Consider the following 25,226-nt stretch of genomic DNA (forward strand, 5'->3'; position numbering starts at 1 on the left):
TTTTTTTTTTTTTTTAGAAGGATTCTACGTGTAAATTTACTGAAGAAACCATTGGTCTAAACTCAATTTGGAGCCTGCCAAATTGCGAAAATATATTTCGAAGAAAATATGAAAATTTTCACTGTTGCGAGGTCTGGTGGAGGTTTTAAGAAAAAGAGAAGTGCAGAAATGGATTCCTCATACCAAAAAACCGCTTATAGCATGTTTTCATACAAGATCTAAGCACTTCTTTACGGCACTACAGCAAAATGCTAAGAAACCTGTTTTCGCAATTTGGCAAACTCCAAATTGATTTAAGACCCATGGTTTCTTCGGTAAATTCGCGTAGAATCCTTCTGAGGTGTTGGCAACATAAGAGTCATATGGGAAATCCGCATAGACAACAACAAAGTGCAACCGGCTATTCTTGTCCCTGAAACTAAGGTTGCAGCTATCAAGTCCTGAGAATAGATTGGACAAGTTTGTTACTGCAAAGCAAGACGAGCCTACATACATATGTACATATATATAAGGCACGATTGAGAGAATACAAAGGTTGCGCCGATCTCGGACCGCTATTCCTCTCTTAACGAATTTGACAGAATCGTCGTTTGCATGACGTCACACTTGTGCAACTTGTTTACGTTTTCCTTGCAACATTTTTTCTTCTTCCATTCTTGCTCACGTTTTGGCATTTCTCTCTCGCAATTGCACCAGTGTGACGTCACACAAAAGTTATTCTCAAAAATCCTCTCTGATCGGCGCAATCTTGTATTCTATCATTCTTGTATATAAGGCAATCTCTTGCTCTGGCCGAGTTTTCATCAAATAGAATGGTGCTTCCACATAAGACATCCAGTGTACATACGAGTTGTTTAAAAATCCCTGGCTACTGTATGACTGTTTTGTAGTCAGACGTTTACTTATACAAGCAGTTTCCGCCAAGTAGGCTGCGATTTGATTTGGTTTACCACGGCATGCTGTCAAAGGAAAATAGCACGAAAGACACGCAAGAGTCTTTTGAAAACATTTCTTAACTCATCCTCAATCCGCCGGTTAGAACGAGAGCAGCCGTGAACAAGAAACATGGCCACCTTATCGGCAGCTGCTTTATTTCATCGACGCAAAAGTCACCCTCCTTTACATAAAAACTCACGCTATGACCGAATTCCCGGCAGTAGCGATAACAGTCCTTTGAGTGTAATTGTCACTTTTCGTTAGAATATTGGAGCAAGCATTAAAAGACAAAGCAGCATTCCACAAGGCGCTACTAGTTTCCGTGGACGTAACCTCCACAGGCCATGTTCTCCTGGGAGACACGGAGCGCGCTGTCAATCCTGCACTTCACTGCCTGCTTCCGCGTCTCTTCACTCTGGGAAATGGAAACCAACCCTATGCTGTCACTAGTAGATCGTTGAATGATGAGGTACAACCACTCCCACTTCCTGCAGGATGCGCTTACCCTCGTCAATGCGCTTGGATTTCCACACGTATGGGGACCACCTAAAGTCTAATATCTAGGTTCATCTTTCCCATCGTTTGTTAATTTCACCCAACTTCCAGTGTGCAATTTAGCCCTGTTACCAAGTGAGTCGGTTTTTCAAACCTGTGTAAGACGCACCACAGCCATTCAGATCATTCACAGCTTTCTGCATTTTAGTCGTCTTTAACAACAAGCATATCTTGTGCGGGTATATTCTAAGCTCCCTATCCTAGAGGGCTAACCAAAAGTACAAATTTCTTTCCAATCAGCCCTTTCAAAGATAGCATTTTATGTAATAATGTCGCGTCCCCATTTATTTTGCCACCACTGTAGTTGCCTTTACAAAATATTTTACAAATTTGACAACTGTTTGTTTTTACTTTGTCCTTACACTAAGTAGGTAATTCAAACGCCATTCCCTCTCTTCTACTTACAGCCACCTTTCATTTCATAACTTCGACGATGACATGATCAACGATTTGCCGTCGTGCGTTTATGCTGGTGCAGCACATCACGTGAGCGCCGCAGCGGGTGGCCTTGTTGGTGGCGGTGGTAATCTGCGGATGAGTACAAGCAATTTACGTCAGATGCAACAACAATACTTACATCATGCGGGTAAAGCTAAATCGATTTTTTGTTTTTTCGAGAGTACTATTCACATTTACCCTCCAACCTTTAATTCGTTCATTTGCAGAAAATCTGCTAGATTCATCAACAGGCATGTCACTTGCCTCGGCCAGCTCTTCCACCGGCTGTGGCGGTGGCGGTGGCGGTGCCGGTGCCGGCGGTAATGCAGCCTTGCTCTGCAATAGTCCTAATGCGAGCAGCAGCAGCGTCGGTTATGGTAATGCCCCGGCAACAAATGCAACGACAGCAACAACTCCGTACAAGCTGCAACGGCAACAGGCGAACGTGCGCGAGAGGAAACGCATCCAGAGGTCGGCACCAACTGGGTACACTAAATGGTCTATTTTTCCTTTTTTCCAGAATTTCACTTGCATACATGTAGTACACTCATAGATATAAACAAAAATAGATAGAGCCATACATAAAAACTAGTTTTCAATTAAGTTCTTACACCTCCAGTTATTTAAACATTAATTTATTTTACTAAATTTCAAACTTTTCTTTTATCTTGTCATTTTTCTTCGTCGCTGTGCCTAATGTTGGCTATTGTTCACCTTCTACAGTAGCATCAATTCGGCTTTCGATGAGCTGCGCGTTCACGTGCCCACCTTTCCGTACGAGAAGCGTTTAAGCAAAATCGACACTTTACGTTTGGCCATCGCTTATATTTCGCTGCTGCGCGAAGTCCTACAGACCGACTATGATCCGTTGACCTATGTGGAAAAATGCTTGCGTGGAGAGATTAAGGCCGATCGCGCCAATTGGAATACTAGTGGTGAGTGCACTTTTTACTTGCTACAGGGCAATTCTGGCTAAGTTAGTTTCGATTCTTTCGTAAGACAATTGGAAGACAGTAGGCCAGACAGTTTGAAAGATTTTGTTTATTCTGGCACTAAGGCAGCGATGGGCAGAGGGAGATTTTAGTCTGCACGCGCCAATACAAAATGTATAGAAAGCTTAAAAGAGCTTTGCCCGCGGGCAAGGCGGTGCCCATCACCGCACTAAAGTCTTACAAAAAAAACTCCCTTGCCAACTTTCATGGTGGAGAGCTTTTTTGACAGAAAGCACAGAAAGCAAACAGTCACAATGGCCGAGTAAGCAAAGCACTGACGTGCTTTTCGAGATGTTCGAGATTATTAGATTTTTTTAAGAAAATATTTTTTTAAATGTTATATAATTTTAAGGAACTTAATTATATTTTATTCTTCTTTTTTAGGTAAATTTTTTCATATTTTTTAACTTAATTTTCCTTAGATGTTTTGGTTGTTTGAAAGAGAAAAAAGTTTTCAAATATTTAACTTTACTTAATTCTTAGGAACCTATTCTATTTCTTTTTTCTTTTAAAATTTTATTTATTTTATTTTTTATTATTTTTTTTTTTTATTTAATTTTCTTTTAATTTTTAGATTGTATTTTAAACAGATATTTTTTAAATCGTATAATTTTTAGGAACTTTTTTTTAGCTATTATTTTTTCTCTTTTAATTTAATTTTCTATTAATTAGTTTTTATTATAGCGTCATTTAATTTTTGGAATCTTGTTTGTATTAACATTTTTTTTTATTAAATTTATTTTTGTTTTTATTTACTTTAAGTATGAATTAAAAATACTTTTTAGTGTTTTAAAAATAAAAGTGTATATATATGTATGTCATTAATTTTTTTCTTTCTTATTTTATTTTTTTCCTTTTTAATTTAACTGTCCTTTAATTTTTAGATTATGATATATTAAAAAGGAAAATATTTTTTAATTTCATTTAGTTTTTAGTAACTTATTTTATATATTTTCTCTTTTCAAATGCGGCAGACCAGAGTGGTCACTTCTTAAGTATTTTGGGTCGCTGATCCCGTATCCTAAATCGGAATTTAAAAATTTATATTTTATTTTTTCCACCATAGAAGGTTATAAGTACATACAGCCCTAGTATAAATGCCTACAGTACTATACGACATTGCCCTTTACACTTCATAGAAACTTTACCTGGTACCATGGCCCGTGCAATTCACCCAGTGTGTTCTAGTAGGGTACTATGTATATTAGGATGCATCACTCTCCAAACCAAAAAAAAATCGTTGCTGTTTTCCCATCGGAATAATAAAATTTGTTACGTTCTAAAAATTATGCCAAAATATTTTGCAAAAACATTAAGCTTCACGTGAGCTGAACCCCTTTTAAAATGCCTATTTTTCCTAATTATTTTGGAGAAAGTTCTTGAATATAAAAAATTTTATAATTCCGGTGGAAAACCGTAGCTTTTTTGGTGGGGCACCGTAATATTCATATTTTTGTTAAAATCGACATATAATTATATTTACAGTCTCTGAGATATTGAATTTTTGTGTGTGTGAAATTTTAAATATAAATATTTCTGATCATTTTTTTTTTAATAAAAATTAACTTCAATCCGTTTCTGCATACTCGTATTTACAGATCTCACAGCGCGCCTATCGTGGATCAACTGGGAAAATTTGGGCGTACATCCGGGACGTCGTACCCTACTCACCACACTTGCATTATCTTCGGAGCCAATGTGCGGAGCGCACTGTGGGCCATAAATAAATATTCCAATGCCAAAAAAAAAATAATAATCGACTCCAAAAACTTTGAGGCATACGTACATACATATCTTATTATATAATTTCGTTGTGATACTAACTTAGTCCCACTGTCTTCCGTTTACGTAAATATATTTGTGTACTTTAAGCTATGTGTAATACATATGTATAAGCGCAAGTAAAAAATTGAAACATCATAAAATTTAACTTTTATTTTCAAATATTGATAACAAGCATTTATTTGTTCGACAAAAAGCGTTTTTTTTTTTGTTTTTGTATTGCTACATACATTGTAACTTAGCTGCATAAATTTTTATGATGAATATTTAAAAATAAAAATTAATTTAAAAATTATACAAATTAAGTATTTTAAATGCTTTGAGTTCTTTTCTGCTATGGAAAGGGATTATCTATCCGTACTTCGAAGTTAAAACTTCGTTTAAAAGAAGGGTGTCAAAGCTGTTGATTTTAAGAGAGAGAGAGAGAGAGAGAGCCTCCATCTTTCAACTTTCAAGCAAAGACGTGTGTTGAAGGTAATATTAGGTTTGTTCGTCGAAAATCCAGCAAGAATTATCCGACACTCAAAATATCAGAGAGTAAGAAAAAATTCTCTCAAATTCTCTCTCATGTTGAGAAACTTGCAAATTTCTGCACGAACGCAAATTTGCAGGAATTTGCAAGTTTCGCTGCCAGCTGGCGTCCACGGTTGCATTTCAAACATAAAAAATTTTTATAGAATTTTTAAAATTCTTTCGGATGGCCAAAAACAGGATATACATGTATATTTCTTGTTGTTCTGACTTTCTTTAACATACATTTCAATTTCTTCATCGTACTAGCTGTCGGGTTTCTTAAATCGACTCTGGTTGCAATTGCATTCCGATTGCGAATACCATTTTTTTCAGCCGAATTAAGTTCAAATCATTGGAATTAACTAAATTAATTATATCAACAATTATTTACTTCCTTTTTTCATAAAAAAATCGCTCGTGTTTATAAATTTTTAAATTTAACGAACTAATTTATTCAAATTATTGTAGACAAAAATGCAACCATGCGCCACAACCACATGTTTTTCGTGTTTGCAAATTCTTGCTGGCAAAATTTTTTCCAGCAAGAATTTGCAACTTCTCTCCAAGAGAACTGTCACTTTGCTCTCACAATTTTTGAGTGTTGGATAATTTTTTGGTCTGCACGAACGCGATTTGGGCAAAAATCGTGATAATTCGTACAAATTCGTACAAATTTTTTGCTCGACGAACAAACCTATTGGAAAATTAAGGATGGTATAGAAGCGAAGGTATCTGCTGAAGTAAGGAGGTAGGTTTTTTTTTCTAGTTTACAAGTAAATTTGTCAACTTTGAGGCGTCTAAGCATTTTATTAAGCAAGATAGTTGAAATAAATATTTTTCAATTTTTAATTTTCATGTCTACGCACACATACATACATACATACACATATGTAAATTTACAATAGTTTTACTCTTTGATATGCAGTTCTTTAGATCGATAATTGAGTGTTTTTTTTATCTAAATAGGTATTTACGTATTTGATATTTTTAATTACTTATTCTTATTTAATTACGTACATAATTACAGTAAGGTATGTATGTGTATTTAGAAATACGTTTGGCATTGAGTTGTTCGTTCATTGAGTTTTTTCCTTAAGTAAGCGAAAGCATCGGAATGCGCGAAACTTTAATCCGCTAAGCCTAAACTATGCCACCACAAATCATTCCTACGGACCCACCGCTTAGGTATTACTTCGTAGAAGTGATGGACAATTACATCCTCTAAGTAAAACGGACGGACCTATGCCTAATGCTAGCTAAGTGGCGTACTTCGATCATAATTGTAGCTGACGCATCGAAGTCAGACTTCCAAATTTCAGAGGAATTTTCCTCCGTTGAACTACTCACCTCTGGGGCAGTATCAAGACGGTTTCCAGCCAGTAAATATCGAGGGCTTTGTGGGCAAGTCGGATAATACGAACTATTTTCCTGTACAAATCTAAGAAGCTAATACCTAAAACTACCGTGCCACCTAAGGATTTGTCCAATTTTTTCTCTCCATACACTGGCCAATATTTGGTATGAGCTTATGAGTTCACCGATCTTAGAATGACGTTTGCCAAAAATTGCTGCCACGCTGAGGGGCTCACTTTCTTTTCTTCTCTAATTCTAGTATTCGTTAGATGTTTCTTCTTAACTTATTTGGCACTATAACCGTCTTAGAGATTTTGGCCGAATTCAAGAAAGCTTCTCTTCTGTGTCGACTAACGTCAATTGGAAATGACAAGTGAAGCCAAATCCTTCTGCATTTAGTCTTCCCATCGCAGTGGGGCTACCACCAGCGGGTTCCAAGTTGAATACTTTCAGAGCTGGAGCATTTCGGTCCATTTAGCGACGCTGCTGTATTTTAATCCACTGCACTATATCCGTAAAGCTTATACAGCTAATTGTTCTGTCGCCTGCAGTATTCGCTTTACGGCCAATGCGCAAAGGTCCGTAAATCTTCCGAAAAATCTTTCTCTCGAATACTCCAAAAGCGGCCTCATCGGATATTGTCATTGTCCATGCTTCCGAGGCATGTGAAGAGTTGATTGCTTGCATTTGGCGAGTCTCCACATGTCGTACACTCATTGACGATATTGAGGACGAGTCTGGAGAGGTAGTTGTTGAGACGGCTACATTATTCAGACCGTGTCTCTTGGCAGTTGGAGCTCCGAGTTTGCTACAGTTGGTGACTGGGCTCCGACCATAGCATTCACAGGCCGGGAGTCGCGTCACCTGCGGACCAACTCCCTATGAATGCCGCTGATAACTCGTTGTTGTTGTTGTAGCAGCATACAAATTCCCCAAAGACTTTTTGGGGAGCGTTGCTGGAGTGACAGTTCTTGGCCAGATATAAGTCTGGGTCGTTCCGGTTACGTAGACCCGACTGTCGTGGGAACGAACTGATAACTCGTCGGGTCTAGTGGTTGGTCGATGTATGACTGGACCGTGTCCATGCATACGAAGTTTCCCTCTGACGAGCAAGGGTCTGTTGGGGTGCTCCCTTCTGTGCCATCATCACCAGAAACTGCTTGCTGAGCTTTTTGTTATGCTCCCTTACGAGAAGCATTTCGGCCTCGCAGTGCAGGTAGGGCTCAGGCGACATCAGAGGGCATCCTGTCGCTGTTCGGAATGCGGCGTTCTAACAAGTCTGTAGCTTTGCCCACTGCGTCCAAAACTAAATGTAAAGATGTATATCTTTCGCATGATTCTTCAAAAGGCATCATACGAGTTTGTGGATTTCTCTGTTATTTATGTATAGCAAATGATCTTTAAAACATTGCTTAGAGTCGAATATTACTTCCAGGTATTTTAGGCGTGGCAGTGACGTAGTCTCATAATCTCCCACAGTAATTATAATGCTTTCGGTTTTATGCCCGGCGAGTTTTTAGCCCATCGTAGAGTAGCAGTGCCATTCAAAATATTTGCCTACCGCCACTACTGCAAGATCATCAGCGTATGCAATCAACTGTGCGGAATAGGGTTGGCGTAGTTTTAGAACACCATCGTACATGAAGTTCCAGATGAGAGAACCCGAATCAGAAAATTATGGTACCCCACTGAATATTGCATATTTCTTGACGAGTTCTTCTTTATCATACATCATCTTTATTCTACAATGAAAATGCATAGCTCATTATAATATTTATCAGGTAACGAGGAGCAAGGTTTTGATTATATTTGCCCCGTACAAGCGCGCAGTATTTTTTAGTTCCACCTTTCCATCTTTTGCCACTCCCGGCAGCTTTTGCGATGTCTAACACTCTTTAGGTGGCATCAATTGTTGATCTATACTTTTTAAAACCCGTATTGTGTTTCCGATAAACGAAGTGCTTTTTCAATTGCCATCTCCAGGCGATTGCTTAGTAATTTTTCGGATGACTTAGCGATAGTGTTAAGCGTATGTGTATGCATGTATGTATGTACGCATGTGTGTGTGTGTGTGTGTGTTTGTATTATAGAACATTGCAAATAAAATTTGTGGTCTGCATTAAATTTTAGTCAAGTATTTCGTCGGTTGGAGCCCGCTGCTATAACTATTATTGTTTAAATACACATTTATTCTCTACTTAGTTCATTTGTTTTCAATTCTTAAGCCATCTAATTTGTTCATAGCTATGAATGCCAATATTTTGTTTCAATCCTCTTCAATTTGACTAAATAAATTTCTATTCTAATGTTCAACAGGCTTCAAGCTCCTAAATTTTTCTTTTCAGTTTCAACTTATTTATATGTAAAATAATACCATTTTAATATTTTAAGAAAGCTTTTTATGAACAATTGTTTATTCTTAAGTATTACAAGAGGTAAAATATCCATACATCTATGAAAGCAATAATATTATATAACTAAATTTGTCCGATGCTATCAACTATTGAAATTTAAAACAAAGAAATGTATTAAATATAAACTCGGCGCCGCTTTGTAGATCGATTTCACATGATTTCATGGCTGAAATCGTTTGGAACACTCCATTTATTATTTTTTTTTCATTAAAAGACTCTAAGAGTTGCTATATAAACACAACTGACGCACCATCAAAATTTCTCAGAATTAAACATTCAAAGGGTATGTTTAACGAAGCCAAAAAAAAACAAAACTTCCTGCGATTGCTACTGAAACGCAGTGTTTTCGAAACCTAGCAACAAACTGCCGATTATGGACAGGATTGAGAAAATCGCTTTTGGAAACCTGATATCATAGCTGAATTGTTTCTACGATTCCAAGGATTTGTCCACTAATAAGTCGCGTCATTGGCTCGCTGTTGCACCCGGCAAGTCGCATCAAGCTGTGTATCGCAATCACGTAGTCCTTATACTTTTCGCATATGTGCTGCCTTCTCTGTAGAAATTCCTTCAGACATCATATCCAACCCATATACCAAGTCCAACCCAAATCTCTTTTAAATGCAAAAAGTATATCAATAATTTCAGTTCCAAGCAATGCAATAAACTACATAATTAAATGTTGAAGCCATTCGGCAACACTTTGATTTGTTCATGCAAACTCGATCTACATAAGTTCTTTAAACATCCGTTAAACAATACTCAGGTATAAATATTTCAGAAATAATTGTAATAAAAATTTAACTTTTGAGATACTGGAAGTGAAAAGAATACTTAAAGTATTTATATTAAGGTAAACTTCCGCCAAAAGGCAACTACATATTTGCTACCTCGTCCATTAACATGTTTTTGCCAATTTAAGCTTCAATTCCGCTTCAAAATGCGAACATTTCTAATATCTATCTGCAGTTTAAAAACATGGCATTGATCATACTCCATCATTAAGCTACTTAAAACTAATTTCAGCACGCAAAATAATTTAATTTGTTGTACACAAAAGCATTGCTCAGTGTTTACTTCTTTTAGATTTTACTAAACAAATGACAACAGCAATCATAACAAATATTTGTCCAATGTAAGCATACTCACGCCGATAAATCTCACACTCCCATACATTTGCATACGTTAAACACATGCGTTAAGTCCATACATACATATAGAATATATGTAATAAATACAAGTATGCGCACATTCTATAATTATGGTACACTATAATCTATAATCTAAAACTATTTATGTATATATTTGTAACTTAAATTACTTTCTATGTATTTTGGTAGTTTGGTTGCACTTAATGCCTTAGTGTATTCTTGTGTATACATATCTAAATATGTTAAACATGTTGTATTATTATCATTGTTCTTCGATTCTAAACTTATGTTTTGTTGAAAGCAATTCGATACTTTTGTGGCTACTAAGCATTTCCTCTAACGTAATGAACATTAGCTGGTTTCCTACATTTAATCATTGCTACTCATTTAAGTTTGTCACATACCAATTATCCAATGATTATTAGCTTGCGTTGTGTTGTTGTGCATACATACGTATGACAATTAGGTAGTTGTATGTTGCCTTAAGTTATTTAGTTAGTATGTATGTAGGTGTTTTAAGTAACTTAAGCCGCAAGTACTACATAGTTTATAAACATTTTGCATTTGGTTGTAGTACTCTTCTAAATAGTTTCTTCTTAGGTATTATTGCGTCCTACGCACACTTTGCGTAACGCCTCCAGCTCACTACGTTTCAAACGTATTTTGAACATGGCTTCCATAAAACTATGGCAGTTGGTAACAATGTCACCTTGCATCATATTTTCACGAAATAAATTCGCTAATGCGGCGATATCATCGCAACCGAGTATTGCTGTTTTATGTGTTAGGAATAATGCCAGCGCAACGCGAAAGATAATCTGAACAAGGCAAAGGAAATGGAAAAAAGAGTGCTCGAATTTAAAAGACAAGTGGTTCATATGTTTGTGTGGCCTACCTTATATCCCTCCGCAAAGACACAGTCCCAAATACGCAGCACTGTTTCAACAGGAAGCACCTCAGCGAATATGCAAATGAACCATTTGCTCGCTATCACAGCATATGGTAAGCCTGAAAGGAAAAAGCAAATTTGTTTAAACTGTAACATATCTTATTCCAAGCGTGTTGATATTTTCAATTTGCAAAGTATAAAACTACCCCTAGTAATCAAATAACCTTAAAATTAGTGATTTTATCCGAGCAAAAGTATGATGATATTGATAACTACACAAATCAAAGGGCTATCGGAAAGTACTTTCGTATCGAATGTGTTTCTGTGCTCTTTTTGCTCCAATATAATTTGTATTGAGAAGGCCGGCTCGTCGAGGAATGCCGTAACCTAAAAATTCAATTTCGATCGAGTTTCTATCGACGACGTTATTCGGACTCTGTTTTAACAATAATTCGATTCCACTTTAATCTTCTTCGCATATCAGATGTCTTTCAAGAAGTATGCCATCATCCAATTATACCAATTATAAAAGGGTGGACAAGGGATTGACTACAAGTTGCAAGGAAAAATACACTTCATCATTGCATAATTTCTTACTTGGCACACGACATTATTTAATTTACAGAAAACTCTATATGGCTAAACTATTTTTTAACACTGTAGAAATATTGAAAAACATTCCATTCTTACCTAAATTTTCTATGTGCCGATTAACTTGCGGCGCTCGTCTTATAATCATTTCCTTGAATACTGCCAAATCACGTAATAGATTTGCCATATTTTTTGTATGATACTGTGGCACAATATTCTCGACAATATGTTTGAGTAGCCAGAACGATTTCTCTTCATCGTCTGTGACGATCAATAATAGTCCTATAAAAAAGATAGAAGATAAAGTTAATCAATATTTAAGACACATAGGATTTTTGCAACAAGCATTTGTAGAGTACATATTTTACCACTCACCCGCTATATAATTCAATCCTTGGCAGTAGCCAACTTCTCGATTATGATGCGCATACGCGACCAAAATGTTGAAGAGACGCTCCTTTTTCATATCAAAGTGAATATTGTCGGGAAATGTACGAGGTAGATCAATTGATATGGAATCGCAGATTTCTTTTTCGTAATGTGCGCTTAACAAATTACGATATAAAGTGGGTGAACGTTGTTGCAATTTGGCGGCGCCAGAAATTTTCATCCATATATCAGGACGAAAGGGACCTGAAAAAAGAGGAAGATGAACGCATTTTAATGCAAAGCCAATTAAAGATAATAGAAATAAAATGTATTATAAATATTTCATATCTCCCCTGATATCAGAAACATAATTTATATAAATGCGTTTCCTTGCCTCAAGTTGGCGAAGAAGCTTTGCTAAACATTTAACAAGAATGTGAGTGCCAAATATTATTTTTTTTTTATGCAAAAGCATGTATTCAAATCAAATGTCAATCATTATCACGAGTAATATGTATACATTTTTTTGCAAAATTAGTGAAATATTAATTTTGTAAGCTTCCGCAATCTCATTTAAATAAAAGGTGTTCACTGGAGCGTGTAAAATTTCAGTTGCCAACTGTTGGTTATTATTCAAGCTGTAAGCAGGGCAAACAACTTTTTCATATTCAGTTTATTTGGCCAGCTCAGTGAAGATTATAGACGATTAGGATAATTCTAGATGTACTGATATAGGGCAATTGAACGATTCGACTTTTGTTTGCTATTCGCCATCGATTTTGTGGATATTCTAACGTTGATGTTTGCTGATCTTTGCTATCACTTTATGCACCTGACTAAATTTGATCGTTTTCTATCACATTTTGGAGACGTTCATTCTCTGCTCCGTTTTAAAGACCACTACAAGAAAAAAACTCTGTTTGTCTGGCAAAGAGGAGAGCAAGGTATGCCACGCTGAACTGAATAACAATCGAAAACTTTCCATCAAATCCTCGATGTGTATACAAATATGAAAGTACAACAAAATATTTAATAAATTGACTAAATGCCATAAACACTATAAATATATTCAAAAAAGAATTCATAATTCATTATTACCTGGTATACCCTTTCTTATGTACCGCTTCAATTTACTGTCGATTATGGTGAGATCGGCATTACGCTGCAAGATAGCTTCCCATTTCATGCGGCGCTTTGTGAGCGTCTTCAGGTAACCGGACATGAATTGTTCATAATTTTTATAATCAAATTTATCCGAGCGTTTAAAGCCATATTCATCAACATCGCTGCAAAGTAAAAGTAAAAACGGAGTAAATAAATAAATATTTTCATCGATAAGATAACAAGCGTGTTTGCCTCTGTAATTTCGCTGCGTTATGCTGCAAACATTAATCACGCTTTTTTCATAATTTTCTTATATATATTATATGTTAGATATAAGGTCGATTTCAAACGTTTTATCAAAGGGGAGTATACATAATTTAAATGTATCACAGGTTTTTAGGCCTTTCAGTTAATTTGTAGTCAATGGATTGACTTGGGGGAAAAGCTAATCTTTGCACCAAGCAAATTCTACTTGGTATAGTTAAATTTGATATGCTATTTGTAAAACATTGTTTAGTCAATTCATTATAGTAAATAAAATGATAAAAATTCCATTATCTCTCTCTCTGGTCATGTGTTAGACTTTTACCATGTGGTTTTTATAGACGACTGACTAGAAATTCTATCTCAGACGATTGTTGTTCTAATTAAGCTGTAATCAATATGCAATTCTGCGAATAAATCAAGACTAGGTTCATATTAACAACGTGACCTATAAAATAAGTTTATTATCAGCTGGGTGGTAGCCAGAGTTTGTTTGATAAATAAATGGGTAAGCTTTTACTTTGTATGCGAGAGAGGGAGAGCGAAAGGAAAAAAGCCAAACGACGAGAAATTAGCACGCAGGCGGTGATTTATGACGCTCATACATAAGTACGTACAAATATAGTAAATAACGAAACTAATAAAACTTTTAATATTGTAGGCGGATCAGTGCGTGATAAAAATTGATATTTGCCGACAGGAAGATAGCGAGGTATATAGTATGTACATAAGTTCTGCTCCCGCTTCCGCTTTTAAAGTAATATTTACATACAATGATTAAATTATAATTTTATTTTAAAATATCAAACCGCTTGATGCGAATAATGCCTATAGCACTGCTATTTATATACCGCAAAGTCAAATACCTCAAAAAGTGGTGTAACAATCACACACACAAATTTGTGAACATTTGAGAAAAGCTCTTATCTCAAGTTTGGCAATTTTTTTTCATTAAAGCTACGAGTCGTTAGATTCCAATACAATATTTTATTTGTTAAACAATCAATATTTTATTTGTTAAGATACCATTTTAATAAAAACTTTGGCTAAAATATAAAACTTTTTTTTGGAAAATACAGTATTTTTCTATCTAGAATTAAACCCTATAAACTATATAAGTTATACTGTATATAGGGTGATCCAAAACCGCGTACAAATATTTGGCATACGTTTTCCTGGGGCGAAAACAAAAAAAAAAATTTAGGGGGCATTTTTCTCCCCCGGGCTTATTTACTAAGTTACGGCCAGTTGAAGATAAATTGATTACAGCATCGAAATCATCGATGTGTAGCTCATTTTGAGCAAAAATCTTTACGTATGATGAGCTTGGGAGGTATGTATTCAAATCCCCATAAATTTAATTTTATTTTAAATTCCATCACGATTTTAGTGCAATGAACTGTCAAGTTTTGTATCAATAAGTTAAAAAACCCATTTTGTTCCAGAGCTTCAAATCTTTATTATTTAAATTAGCTGCTCGAAAGGGCCTTAATTTACAATAGAGAGGTTGACCAGGCACTGTTCGAGGGCACTGATGACAAACAAAACAAAAGATGACATTTTAGTGTAGATTCATTCTATTCTGGTAAGCAGTACACCGACTGTTGATGATCTTGAGAGGTCGCTGTGGTTTCCACTCTCGAACGACATCATAAAACGCGTGTTTTATTGCAACTAGCTAATATTCAAATTTCCAATTGAAATAACTCGTTGCAATGAAATGTTTAAAGAATGTCTGCAAATTTGCAAAACTTGTCCGTTGGAGTTTATGTAAATTCAAAACTTTCAAGGCGTTTATTTCGAGTTTTGCTTATTTGAGTTATGGCATTATTGAAGTAAATGAGCGATATGTATGTACACTTGTTTGTTTGTAATATATAAATATGTATGTTTGTATGCACTACAGTATCTCAGCCACCTGAACATTTTCAAGCGTGCATTGCCGATATTTGTTACCGGAAGGCACGTGAGCTGGGAGAATACAGTGAATTAAAAATTAAGTAAAACATTTGTTTGTTGATGGTCAGCTGTGGATTCATAAATGTGTTATAAGACTTTGTACTTTAAATGACGTAACGCAACATTTAAACGCATACATATGTAGGTATATGTGCATAAACGTGGCACAAAGGTGTGGCAGAGTGGAACATTTAGACGCACATAACTATGTATGTATGTATGTATGTATGTAATATAGAAAGGCCCTATAAGAACTAGAAAAAGGCGTAGCTAACTAGAAATCCAAAATTCGCTTTTAAATTGATTATGATGCATCTCATCCAATTAGTATATGTAGGTAAGTTCTACAGCGTTTTGTACAATCAAAATATTTAGTTAATTACGGTTTTTTTTACATTTCAGCGACGATGTGAAATAGGGCCTTTCTTAATTTAAGTACCAAATTTGGCACATCGATAACCTCCAAGTACTATTTATGTATTCATACGTACAATAATGATTGCATATGTATTTATGTAAGTACCTAGATAAGAAATAGCTTTATTTTTAATGCAAGTATGTAGGCACATATATAAAAACGCACATTACAAACCTGAATCTTGAGTTGCTACCTGCTGCTACATCCATAGAAATGTGCCTTCGTCAACCTTACTACAAACACGTAAAATTCAACTGGTTGATAGCAGCGGTTATTAGCAAAAACGACTTTTCAACTTTGGTTCACGTTCCCGTACGCACTTGTTTCCGGCATCCGCTTATAACGATTATTCACTATTTGCATTAATTTAACTTCATGTAAGGTTGATATACTGCCTATTAGCATGCATAACTGCAAAAGCAAAGTAATTATTTCAATAATGTTGGCCGTTTTTACAAGATAAGCCGTTCAACGGAAAATAGTAGCCGGCAAATTGATTAAATACAAGTAGAAATGTAACCACTCAGCTTAACTCTGCTCTATGCTCCGAGCAAAACTAACTTTAAAACCTGCATCTATCATCTACTTCTATGCGGTTATTAAAATAAAAGTTCCAAATGATATACTCTTACCAAGAACATCCATTATATCAGTGCCACATTTAGGCCTTAATTTATTGGTCTACCTGTCGATGCAATCTACTTTCGGCTACGACCTCCTTGAGTAAATTTGCTTACAAAGTTTAACATATGCACATACTACATATATTTGTGAACAATTTTACTTATCACTGGCGAATTTTGCTGGCTTAAGTATGCAAGCACAGGTGCCCTTTCTTTCGAAGTGCCCCACTGCCCTCAATTGGGGCGTTTTTATTCTGTTTCCCAGCAACAAGCAAAAATAATCTGATAAGGCGATTAAAGATTTTCAATTGCAAGCCACTTGCAAAGCCTCTTATCACTCGACTATTTTTAACACTATTGGTGCTAACGCAGGCGCCTACGTCAACGCCTCTGTATCCTAAACACTAGGCCCGCTGAGGTGGAGGCGTTTTTTGCATTAATGATACATACATACATACATATGTACTCAATTTTTTCTTGTTGTTGGCAATAGTTATAGCGATTTTATTTTATTTTATGTTGCTTGCAGATGGCTGTAAAATTTTAACCATTAGCATAGATTTTATATATATATGACTTCTCACAAAATTCCCAGCACTAGCACAAAGCAATATTTATTCTTGATTGTCCTTAATTCATTCTTACGCACTTTATCAACAATTATACGTTTTACTCTTTTTTAGTTCTAAATTTTTACTTTTGCCGAATTATCTGGTTTTTCTACCACGGACAATCGCGCGCTTATCCAACCACCTTTTCGCATTGAGCACAAAACAAAATTAGTTGCGTTCGATAACAAAATTAGCCAATACCAGCCAACTATCAAAATCAAGAGAGTAAGCGAAAATACTCTCCCAAAGAGTTGAAAAAGCAAAAAAGTAAACGAACAGAAAATTAGCCATTACTTGCAAACACCGGAAGAAGAAGACACACCAGCTGACTTTGTTTATGTTTTATTTGTAAAAAAATTGAAATTCATGTTGCCTCCATAGAAGAAAAAAGGAAAGTGAACGTTCAATGTTCGCCATGAACATTTCTAGAAGTAAAAACTAGTTGGCGCTATCATAAAGTCACATAGCAGGCAGCCAAAAAGCATATAAATACCAAAACTCGGAAAATGCAGTTTTGTTTGTTTACAAAAATTGCAACCATATGTTTTGTGATCATATGTTTTCGTGTTGGATAATTTTTGCTGACTAAAATTTTGCCAGTACAAAATGAACGCTTGCTCTCTCAATTTTTGTGTGTCGGATAATTTTTTGTCGTTATCGAACGCCATCCAGTTAAAATGTGGAAAAACGATTACAAATTTTTGACTTGTCGAACGCACCTATTGTTTTTTGATGGTTTTGTTTTGAATCATTTTCCATGCAGAAAAATGACAGTTGACACCGCGGCGAATTAGAGACAGAGCGAAGTGGGAAATAGAGTTCTCTGTCAAGAATGATAGAATACACAACATGCGTAGCATGTAGCATAGAAAAAACAAGTTCCTGCATATCATTTATAAAATCCATATTTCCCTTTAGAATTATATTTTACACATTTTAAAATAAATACGATTAAATATCCCCTTACCAACGTTTTAAGCAATTGTGAGGAACTCACGAAATGTAAACATATTTCGGACGACACAAAAAAATAAATTTGACAGCGTTCGTAAATCAATGGCGTGCGTTTATATTACCGCAGAACTCCACAGGCAAACATCGATGGCCTACCAACTGTCATTTTGACGAGCAATGTGATTGCAAGTTTTTGTGTGTGGGCACTTTGATGTCTTGAAATAAGCATTTGCCGCATGACGCCACCAGACAACATTCTCTCAATTTCGGTGTTTAAAAACATTTAAATCTTTAAAAAACTTGCTGAATAATTTCCTAAAACGTAATAATAAATAATCCAATAAGGAACAGACTTTTATTTTAATTTAATATAAAAATTTCATCGATGTTACCACCAGCACGCTTTCTTTCAAATGAAAATATGGCTGTCAAACTATCGAATTGCCTGCAATAGATGTCAAGCAATAAGCGCTGACATATATTGCAGCACATGAGAAATAGGCGGTCTCCATTGGAAATATATTTTGTGACATAGTTTTCACGACATCAGTGTTTTCCTGTGGAGACAGGGCCTTAGTTAAGGCTGTTATAGAAACGAATTCGCTATAGAGTAGTTTACATGTATAGAAAATGAAAAAAATTGCACTATCTTCAAAATATGTTCCTCATTGTAAAACAATTAGTTTTAGAGGAGTCACGCTTTTATATTGTGATAATTAAATGGTTTTTATCAATTGTTTGAAATTAAAAGTAATTTACTTTTAATTTAAGTTAAAATTAGTTAAAATATATACAGTAAAGGTGAGTATTTGAATTATTTCAACATGTAAATTACTTTTAATTTCAAACAATTGATAAAAACCATTTAATTAAACCAATATAAAAGTGTGACTCCTCTAAAACTAATTGTTTTACAATGAGGAACATAATTTTTAACCCAAATTTACTCATTGAAACATAGATTTTTTAAATTTTTCGGACAATATACAATCCAATTAAAGTTATACACTTTGTCCTACTCGACTCCACTGTCCTGTTTTTCTTTATTTTGTTTTGACCACCTTTTCTCGCACAGCGAATTCGAACAGCTGTGTGCAACTGTCATTCCAATTGTCACTTTTTGTGAAACGGGTCTTATGCAATGTCAAGCAACCAGGTAGTATTAAAGCGTCTAGTTTTTCTTAAAAACATCATTTATTTTGAAGAAAATTTATTTGATCATTTTAGGCTGTTGTGAAAACATAGACGACTAAGCGATAGTCACGAAATTGACCTAGTGCATTAGCAGGATAAGCATTTAACGCCAATCAGCGCGTCCATAACTTTGCAGGGCAATCAGTCGCAATATGTTCCGAAGAGTTCTTATAACAGCACCAGCTACTGCTGCGTTGCTGGCCGCCGTACCCATAAAAAAGGTAGAGCCGAAGGCAGTTGAAAACGAGGATGTTAAAGCTAACTTCACCTGTAGGCCCAGTGATTTGCCACTCTATAAACCATTGCACGAATTGAACAGGTATGCACACGCATCATTTAGACGTACATACATATACAATTTTCCACTTTAAACCCTGTTCATTTAACAGCGTAAAGTCCGAACCGCATCCGAAAAAAGATTCAGCACTGCACGAAAATATCGAAGGTGGTGTGCGTGTTGTGCGCGTTCAGGTGCAGGCAGGCCTGAAAGCCATTGCCGATCAAAAGGCTCAATTCGACGGCTACATAGAAACAGCCAAAGCCCACACACAGTCCACCATCGATTATCTAAACGAACCACAGAATGTGTTGCCACGTAGCGGAGCAATTGCCGTTGGTGGTTTGTCTGGTTTCATTTTTGCAGCACGTGGTGGGTTCATCAAAAAAGTACTTTACACAACTATTGGTGCCGGAACCGTGGCTTCACTCTGTTACCCACGACAAGCTGAAGTATTTGCACGGGATGCCCTGTTTCAGGCGCGCAAAGGATTTGTCATTGCGTATAACTTCGTAAAGGGAGTAAAACCGGGCGAAGAAGTTGATACGGATCCCCTAAGTAAATTTCCGACTAGCTTGGAAGATTTGAAATTGTTTGCTTTAGATCTGTACGACGAAGCTAAAGAATCGATTTTTGGCAAGAAAAAGTAAATTCGACCAATATTAAAAGCATAAGCAGAAAATTTTAAGAAAATAAATTAGAGAGATGACATCGCATGGAATTTTAGTGCTGTATTTGTAGTAGCTATCAGCAGAGGTACTAACGAAGTTAAAATATTGGGCTGGGAGGCGTGCTGAGTTGCTATAAGCTACAACAGCATCGAAAATATGCAAATTTTCTATTCTCCCAGCCCATGTAAATACTCCAATGTATTATAAATCAAGCTGTATGCATATACATAAATACATAGCATTATAATTTTAGCGAGAACAAAGCATTGAGAAATGCTACTTTATAACTTTAAAGTTTGAGCAGCTTTGCAAAATTATTTTGAAACTACAATAACGATATTTTTTTGGTTTTTTATCTGGATCTAATGAGAAACTAGTTAATTATGAAAAATATATACAAAAAGTATTTGACTTACTCTGGCAGTTGGAACTATTGGTGTTCGAATTACTCAAAAACAAAAATAAACACAATGTGAAAGGCAAATGAGATATGGTAGAGCCTTTTTATTCAAACATTTTACTTTTGCTAAGGATCGCAAAACAAACATTTAATGGGAATGGCGCGTGAACGATGCAAGTATTGAACTTAATATCAGCGCGTTGTACAGTGTTTTAAACTTTCAAGATGCATTCTCTGCTTATAATAAATGTAAATTTATGCGTAAAGTGATGAACAAAATGCAATTAATATATATTTTTCTGTAAAATGGGTTGAAAGGTAATTTGCTGCTGCCTTAATGTGGTGCATTAATAATATCGTCGTTTTGTTTATTAGCACACGCAAGAAAAGCAAGAAGCAAGAAAAAATATATTTATTGCATTTTTTCCTTTTTTAAATTTTTTTATTTGTAGGAAATGGTGTCCATAACTGTATATTACAAGCACTCTGGAGCATGGAAGGAGGAACATGTTTTTGAACTGTTTATTGACAGCTTATTCGTAGCATTTTCGAATTTTTCAAAAAGCTCAGATTTGGATTGGTTGAATGACTCATTTAAATCTTCTCTTTACTTCTTAAGGCAGTCTCACACGATTGGTACATTCATACAGATTTGTAAATTTTTTATATTTTTCTTATAGTCACACGATTGGTACAATATAGCGAACTTCTATTGAAAAATTTGAACAATTTGTTTTTCGTGATTAGGAAAAACGGAAAATATTTGTGCATTTGCACGATTCGGAAACGATTTTCATCCAATTTTAGGCAATGGCCAATCGTGTGACACTGCCTTTATGGATGCCCAAAAATCAAACATTTTATATATATGTTTTTTTTTTTTACTTTTCATTGTAAAATTAATCGGTATGACCATTGTTTTCATAATATAAAGCGCCTAATTTGTATGGGCGTGTTCAATAAAAATTAGTGTCAATTACTGCATCTTATCATAAAATGTATTTCCATAAGTTTTGCGTGTTAGCTCGCCAAAAACAATTTTATTAATATTTTTGTTTACATGAATGTAACAATCAAATTCACAAACGATTAAACAGCAAGAGAAGAAGGGGCGCTTAGACAAAGCTCAAAATGATTTATGTATCCAAAGCATCCAAAATGAAGATAAGTATGTCACAACATACATGCATACATAAAAATTTTTTCTCTGTGTTGTTTTTGTGCATTCCTAGCCAGCAAAATCATCGTAAACAAGCTCGTAATTGGATATTTTCTCGAAGAAAAACCGGATTAAAAATCGTTTATGATAGCCGTTTACGACTCTTTTGCGAGCACTTTTTCGCTTTAAATTGTGCATCGCCTACGAACAGTCGTAAACGGATCGAAAAAGCATTCGTATGCGAATATTTTTACGTCCGTTTTTTAATTGTAAACGAGTCTCGTAAACGATTAATTTACGTTAAAAAAGCGTTTTTTTACACTGCTTTATCTACTGTTTTTGAATGCTAAAAATAAAGGCAATTAATTAAGTCAAATTATTGTAGTTCTTTTATTGAATGGAATTATAATTAATAAATATTTATAGTGCCGGATCTAAGTATTGGCATAGAGAATTTTTCGCAATGTATGCAAAGTTTTTTACTTGAATTTCTTTTCGCACATTATTTTTTTTAAATATAGTTAGTACTTTCAAATCAGATTTTTGAGAAAAATTCTAATGCCCTTATTCATAAAAAATAAAGTAGGTTTAAAGAGCTTTATAAATTGACGTTTTCATACATTTTTCAATTCATAAACCTTTTATAAAGCTACTTTATTTTTTATGAATAAGGCCATAAGTATGCAGTTTTATATCCCATTATATTTTAGTATAACATAGTGCAAGCTTGAGGTTGCCAGAAAACCGAGTTGATTTTTGGGAATTTTTTCACGCAGTTTCTTCCATGCAAATTATGTGCGACATTTTTTTTTGTATGGAAGAAACTGCGTATAAAAAATTGTCAAAAAACAAAGGGGTTTTCTAGCTATTCAAGTGTGCACTTTATTATACTAAAATAAAATGGGCTATAAAACTGCATACTTAGAATTTCTCTAAAAATCTGATTTGAAAGTAGAACTTCTTACTAACTATATTTTTATAAAAAACAATTAGAGAAGAAATCAGAATAAAAAACTTTGCATTCATGGCGAAAAATTCTCTGTGCCAATATTTTTTTCCGGCACTGTATATGTGAAGATATTTTCAGATAAATTAATATTAACAAACTATCTATTTCCAAATTAACAATTAAATAAGAGGGGTTTAATGTATATTATAAAGTAGCTGAATTTATTTTTTCTTTTTTGCCGATAGGCTGCCAATTTTTTTTGCCGGTCGTGTGCATATTGGAAGTGCTTCTTTGAAACGGAAATAAAAACTTCTTCGTCGGAGTTAAATTTTTGACGAAAAGCACCTAAAAAAATAAAGTTAAAGATTAAACTCCATTGGAAATCGGAAAATTGAATTAAATAAAAAGTGGTAATAAATAATATTATAATCAGTACTTCTTATTGCCGCAGTCGTTGCCAAACCAATAGCGTTGCATTTGGTACCAGTTCCCTTCCACGAGAAAAGTTCTGCTACCTCATCTGTAATAATTTTCCGCCAGTACGTTCTTAAACATTTATCTACATTTAAAATATTTATAGCTTCGAGTTCAGAAACCTATAAAGTGTTTAAAGAATGCAATAAAAATTATTTTATTATGGTTAATTTATGTTTTTAGTTACCAATAATTGTTGTTTTTCACTTGAACTCCCAAGGTCTTTTTCAAATTCCATAAATGCATGCTTTTCCTTAAATGGGCTTCTTGGCAGGACGCCCTCTGCAATGGTTGGTCTCTTAATGTTTCGAAGGGTACCATTTTCTTTCATTAAAGCAATCACCTCTGAAAATAACCGCTCTAAAACAGCTCCAATTTTTGCATCCATCTGATTCACTTTTTCGTTAAGGGGGTTTTTTAAGAAAGTGGTAGATCGGCCTTTGCGTTTGCACCAGTCTGCCAATAAATCACATACTTAATAATTTTCTTAAATTAAATATTTAACAAACTACTTACTTATAAAATATTGTGATTGAAGAAAAATTGTCAACAAAACTAAAATTTTTTCTTGTGCTGACAAATTATTACAAGCCTCTTTCTATTATATTTTTTTGTTTTATCGTTTACGAGCTTTTCTCTAACTTTTTGGCGATACGAGAATCCCTCGTAAAACATAATGTTCGTAAAATGTACGTTTTCTTGCTGGCTGGGTTATATTCCATGGGTTCAAAAAAGTGAAATTTACATTCGAATGGAATAGCCGAATAAAAGCTTACGAAAAACGATACTTACTTTTATGAAATTTTTTGCTCTTTTTCTTTCTGCAGTGCGAAGCATTGGTAAAAAAAACGAACTACCTGAATAAAATAAAAAGTTCATGCAAAAAGAATTGTTAGCTAGCGATACTCGTAGTAAAATATGAATAGTGATTCTCCAGCTCACTTTTTATTGAATTTTTTCAACTAGTTGTACAAGATTTTCTGTTTGCCTTTTTCAGTTAGAAATCTACCATTCAAATCGTATACTCAACCCGCACATCATTAATAATTGAAAATGCCAATCATTCGTCGTCGTTGGCCACTGTTAATGTCCCGCTGGCAAACTGCTGTCACTGCTGATAGAGCACTCACTATACCGTAAATTTGGTATTTCGTAATTTTTTTTATTTTTTCAACATTAGTTCAATTGACTCTGCCTTTTTGTAGTTTTATAAATAGCGCACACTTGTTCAACGAAATAAAAATAAGATGCCTCTTCTGTGTAAACTACTTTATTTTTTATATATCTCACTCTATCAATTATCTCCATTTCATCTATTCATGAGTAGCAGTTAGTACTTATGTACATTGAGTGTGACCTATTTTGTAACTCACGGCATTTTCATTGTTTTTGCTTTTGCAATTTAATTTTTTTTTTTATAATGATGCTGGATATGCTAGCGGCATTGAGATCAGCTATTTGAAAGTTGTAACACTTTTTTAAATTTTTCGGTGCTCCTCATTCATATAAATTGCAAAATTGACTGCAATTTTTCATTGAACTTTAAAAGACGAGGAGTAAATAGAGAACAGGGCTTCGGAGCGAAGGTTATTTTTTCTTCGCTCCGCTCTAGTTCCACTTCGGTATTTTATTTCGCTCCACTTTAGCTCGCAATAAAAACTTTTATTTATTTATTTATTTACATATCGATCCCTAACCGCCAAAAAAGTTTTGGTGAAATTTTTTTGAAAATTTTATTTTTGATACATCTAGATGCTTTAGGAACACTTCTGCATCCAAAAGAAAATTAAATAAAATGCCAAGTTCATTAAATTGGGAAATTTATTTAACACGGTTATTTTCAGCGACAAAAAATTATAATTTAAGTAAATTTATTGCTGATTTTTTTGTTTAATTTTTATTGAGCTTAAGGACGTTATTGTTGACAATTTTTCTGGAAAAACAACAACAAATACATTTCAAAATAAATCGTTACTGGGCCAGAAAATAACAACAAACTATTTAAAATTTTTCTTTAAGGAGCAAATGAAATTTTTTAGCTCTTTGCTCCATCTAAAATCCTTTGTTCCTTAGCTCCTTGCTCCTTTGCTCCGCTCCGCTTCGAAACCCTGATGGAGAAGAAGAGAACTCCTTACTTACCTACTGCTTACAGAGTTTTAGATATTATCTTCCTACTCTACCATTCG

The 25,226-nt window shown here is 34.7% G+C and overlaps 3 protein-coding genes across 8 annotated transcripts in view; 2 read left to right on the plus strand and 1 right to left on the minus strand.

The window, feature by feature from the left end:
* Nucleotides 1–5,179, plus strand: part of Fer2 (basic helix-loop-helix domain-containing Fer2) — a 7,492-nt gene extending 2,313 nt beyond the window's left edge. The window contains exons 2-5 of one of the 2 annotated variants that reach the window (XM_017639194.1): nt 1,899–2,077; nt 2,157–2,415; nt 2,653–2,864; nt 4,520–5,179. In XM_017639194.1, coding sequence (XP_017494683.1) covers nt 1,899–2,077; nt 2,157–2,415; nt 2,653–2,864; nt 4,520–4,644 — 775 coding nt within the window. In that variant the 3' untranslated portion in view covers nt 4,645–5,179. The remainder of the gene's footprint in view (nt 1–1,898; nt 2,078–2,156; nt 2,416–2,652; nt 2,865–4,519) is intronic. The other variant, XM_017639200.1, reaches the window with a different exon arrangement.
* Nucleotides 5,180–10,670: 5,491 nt separating this feature from the next.
* LOC108382790 (growth hormone-regulated TBC protein 1-A) lies at nt 10,671–17,111 on the minus strand. Of its 4 annotated transcripts, none has more exons than XM_017639177.1 (7): nt 17,049–17,111; nt 15,903–16,139; nt 13,082–13,269; nt 11,990–12,247; nt 11,714–11,896; nt 11,030–11,142; nt 10,671–10,952 (listed from the first exon to the last, which is right to left on the minus strand). In XM_017639177.1, the coding sequence occupies exons 2-7, from the start codon at nt 15,935–15,937 to the stop codon at nt 10,731–10,733; spliced, it is 999 nt and encodes a 332-aa protein (XP_017494666.1). In that variant the 5' UTR covers nt 15,938–16,139; nt 17,049–17,111; the 3' UTR covers nt 10,671–10,730. The 4 variants fall into 4 exon arrangements, with proteins under 4 accessions (XP_017494666.1, XP_017494660.1, XP_017494653.1 ...); XM_017639171.1 differs by having other exon boundaries at nt 16,936–17,064; XM_017639164.1 differs by having other exon boundaries at nt 16,361–17,064.
* A 1,873-nt stretch (nt 17,112–18,984) lies between these two features.
* Nucleotides 18,985–20,547, plus strand: Mic26-27 (MICOS complex subunit 26/27). 2 transcript variants are annotated; one of them, XM_017639209.1, is made up of 3 exons: nt 18,985–19,072; nt 19,144–19,429; nt 19,500–20,547. In XM_017639209.1, exons 2-3 carry the CDS (start codon nt 19,263–19,265, stop codon nt 20,035–20,037), a joined length of 705 nt encoding a protein of 234 aa, XP_017494698.1. In that variant the 5' UTR covers nt 18,985–19,072; nt 19,144–19,262; the 3' UTR covers nt 20,038–20,547. The 2 variants fall into 2 exon arrangements, with proteins under 2 accessions (XP_017494698.1, XP_017494705.1); XM_017639216.1 differs by having other exon boundaries at nt 19,038–19,072; nt 19,122–19,429.
* The last annotated feature ends 4,679 nt before the right edge of the window (nt 20,548–25,226 follow it).

This window comes from Rhagoletis zephyria, unplaced genomic scaffold, assembly GCF_001687245.7.
Source record: "Rhagoletis zephyria isolate East Lansing unplaced genomic scaffold, Rhagoletis_zephyria_1.1 Rzeph_scaffold_00149, whole genome shotgun sequence".
Taxonomy (NCBI): Eukaryota; Metazoa; Arthropoda; class Insecta; order Diptera; family Tephritidae; genus Rhagoletis; species Rhagoletis zephyria.

Coding starts and splice junctions, on each gene's coding strand:
- Mic26-27 (XM_017639209.1), top strand. CDS start 19,263: ATGTTCCGAAGAGTTCTTATAACAGCACCAGCTACTGCTGCGTTGCTG. Junction 19,430..19,499: donor CCATTGCACGAATTGAACAG/GTATGCACACGC, acceptor TTCATTTAACAG/CGTAAAGTCCGAACCGCATC.
- LOC108382790 (XM_017639177.1), bottom strand. CDS start 15,937: ATGGATGTAGCAGCAGGTAGCAACTCAAGATTCAG. Junction 12,248..13,081: donor CATAAGAAAGGGTATACCAG/GTAATAATGAAT, acceptor CTCTTTTTTCAG/GTCCCTTTCGTCCTGATATA. Junction 10,953..11,029: donor TCTTTGCGGAGGGATATAAG/GTAGGCCACACA, acceptor TGCCTTGTTCAG/ATTATCTTTCGCGTTGCGCT.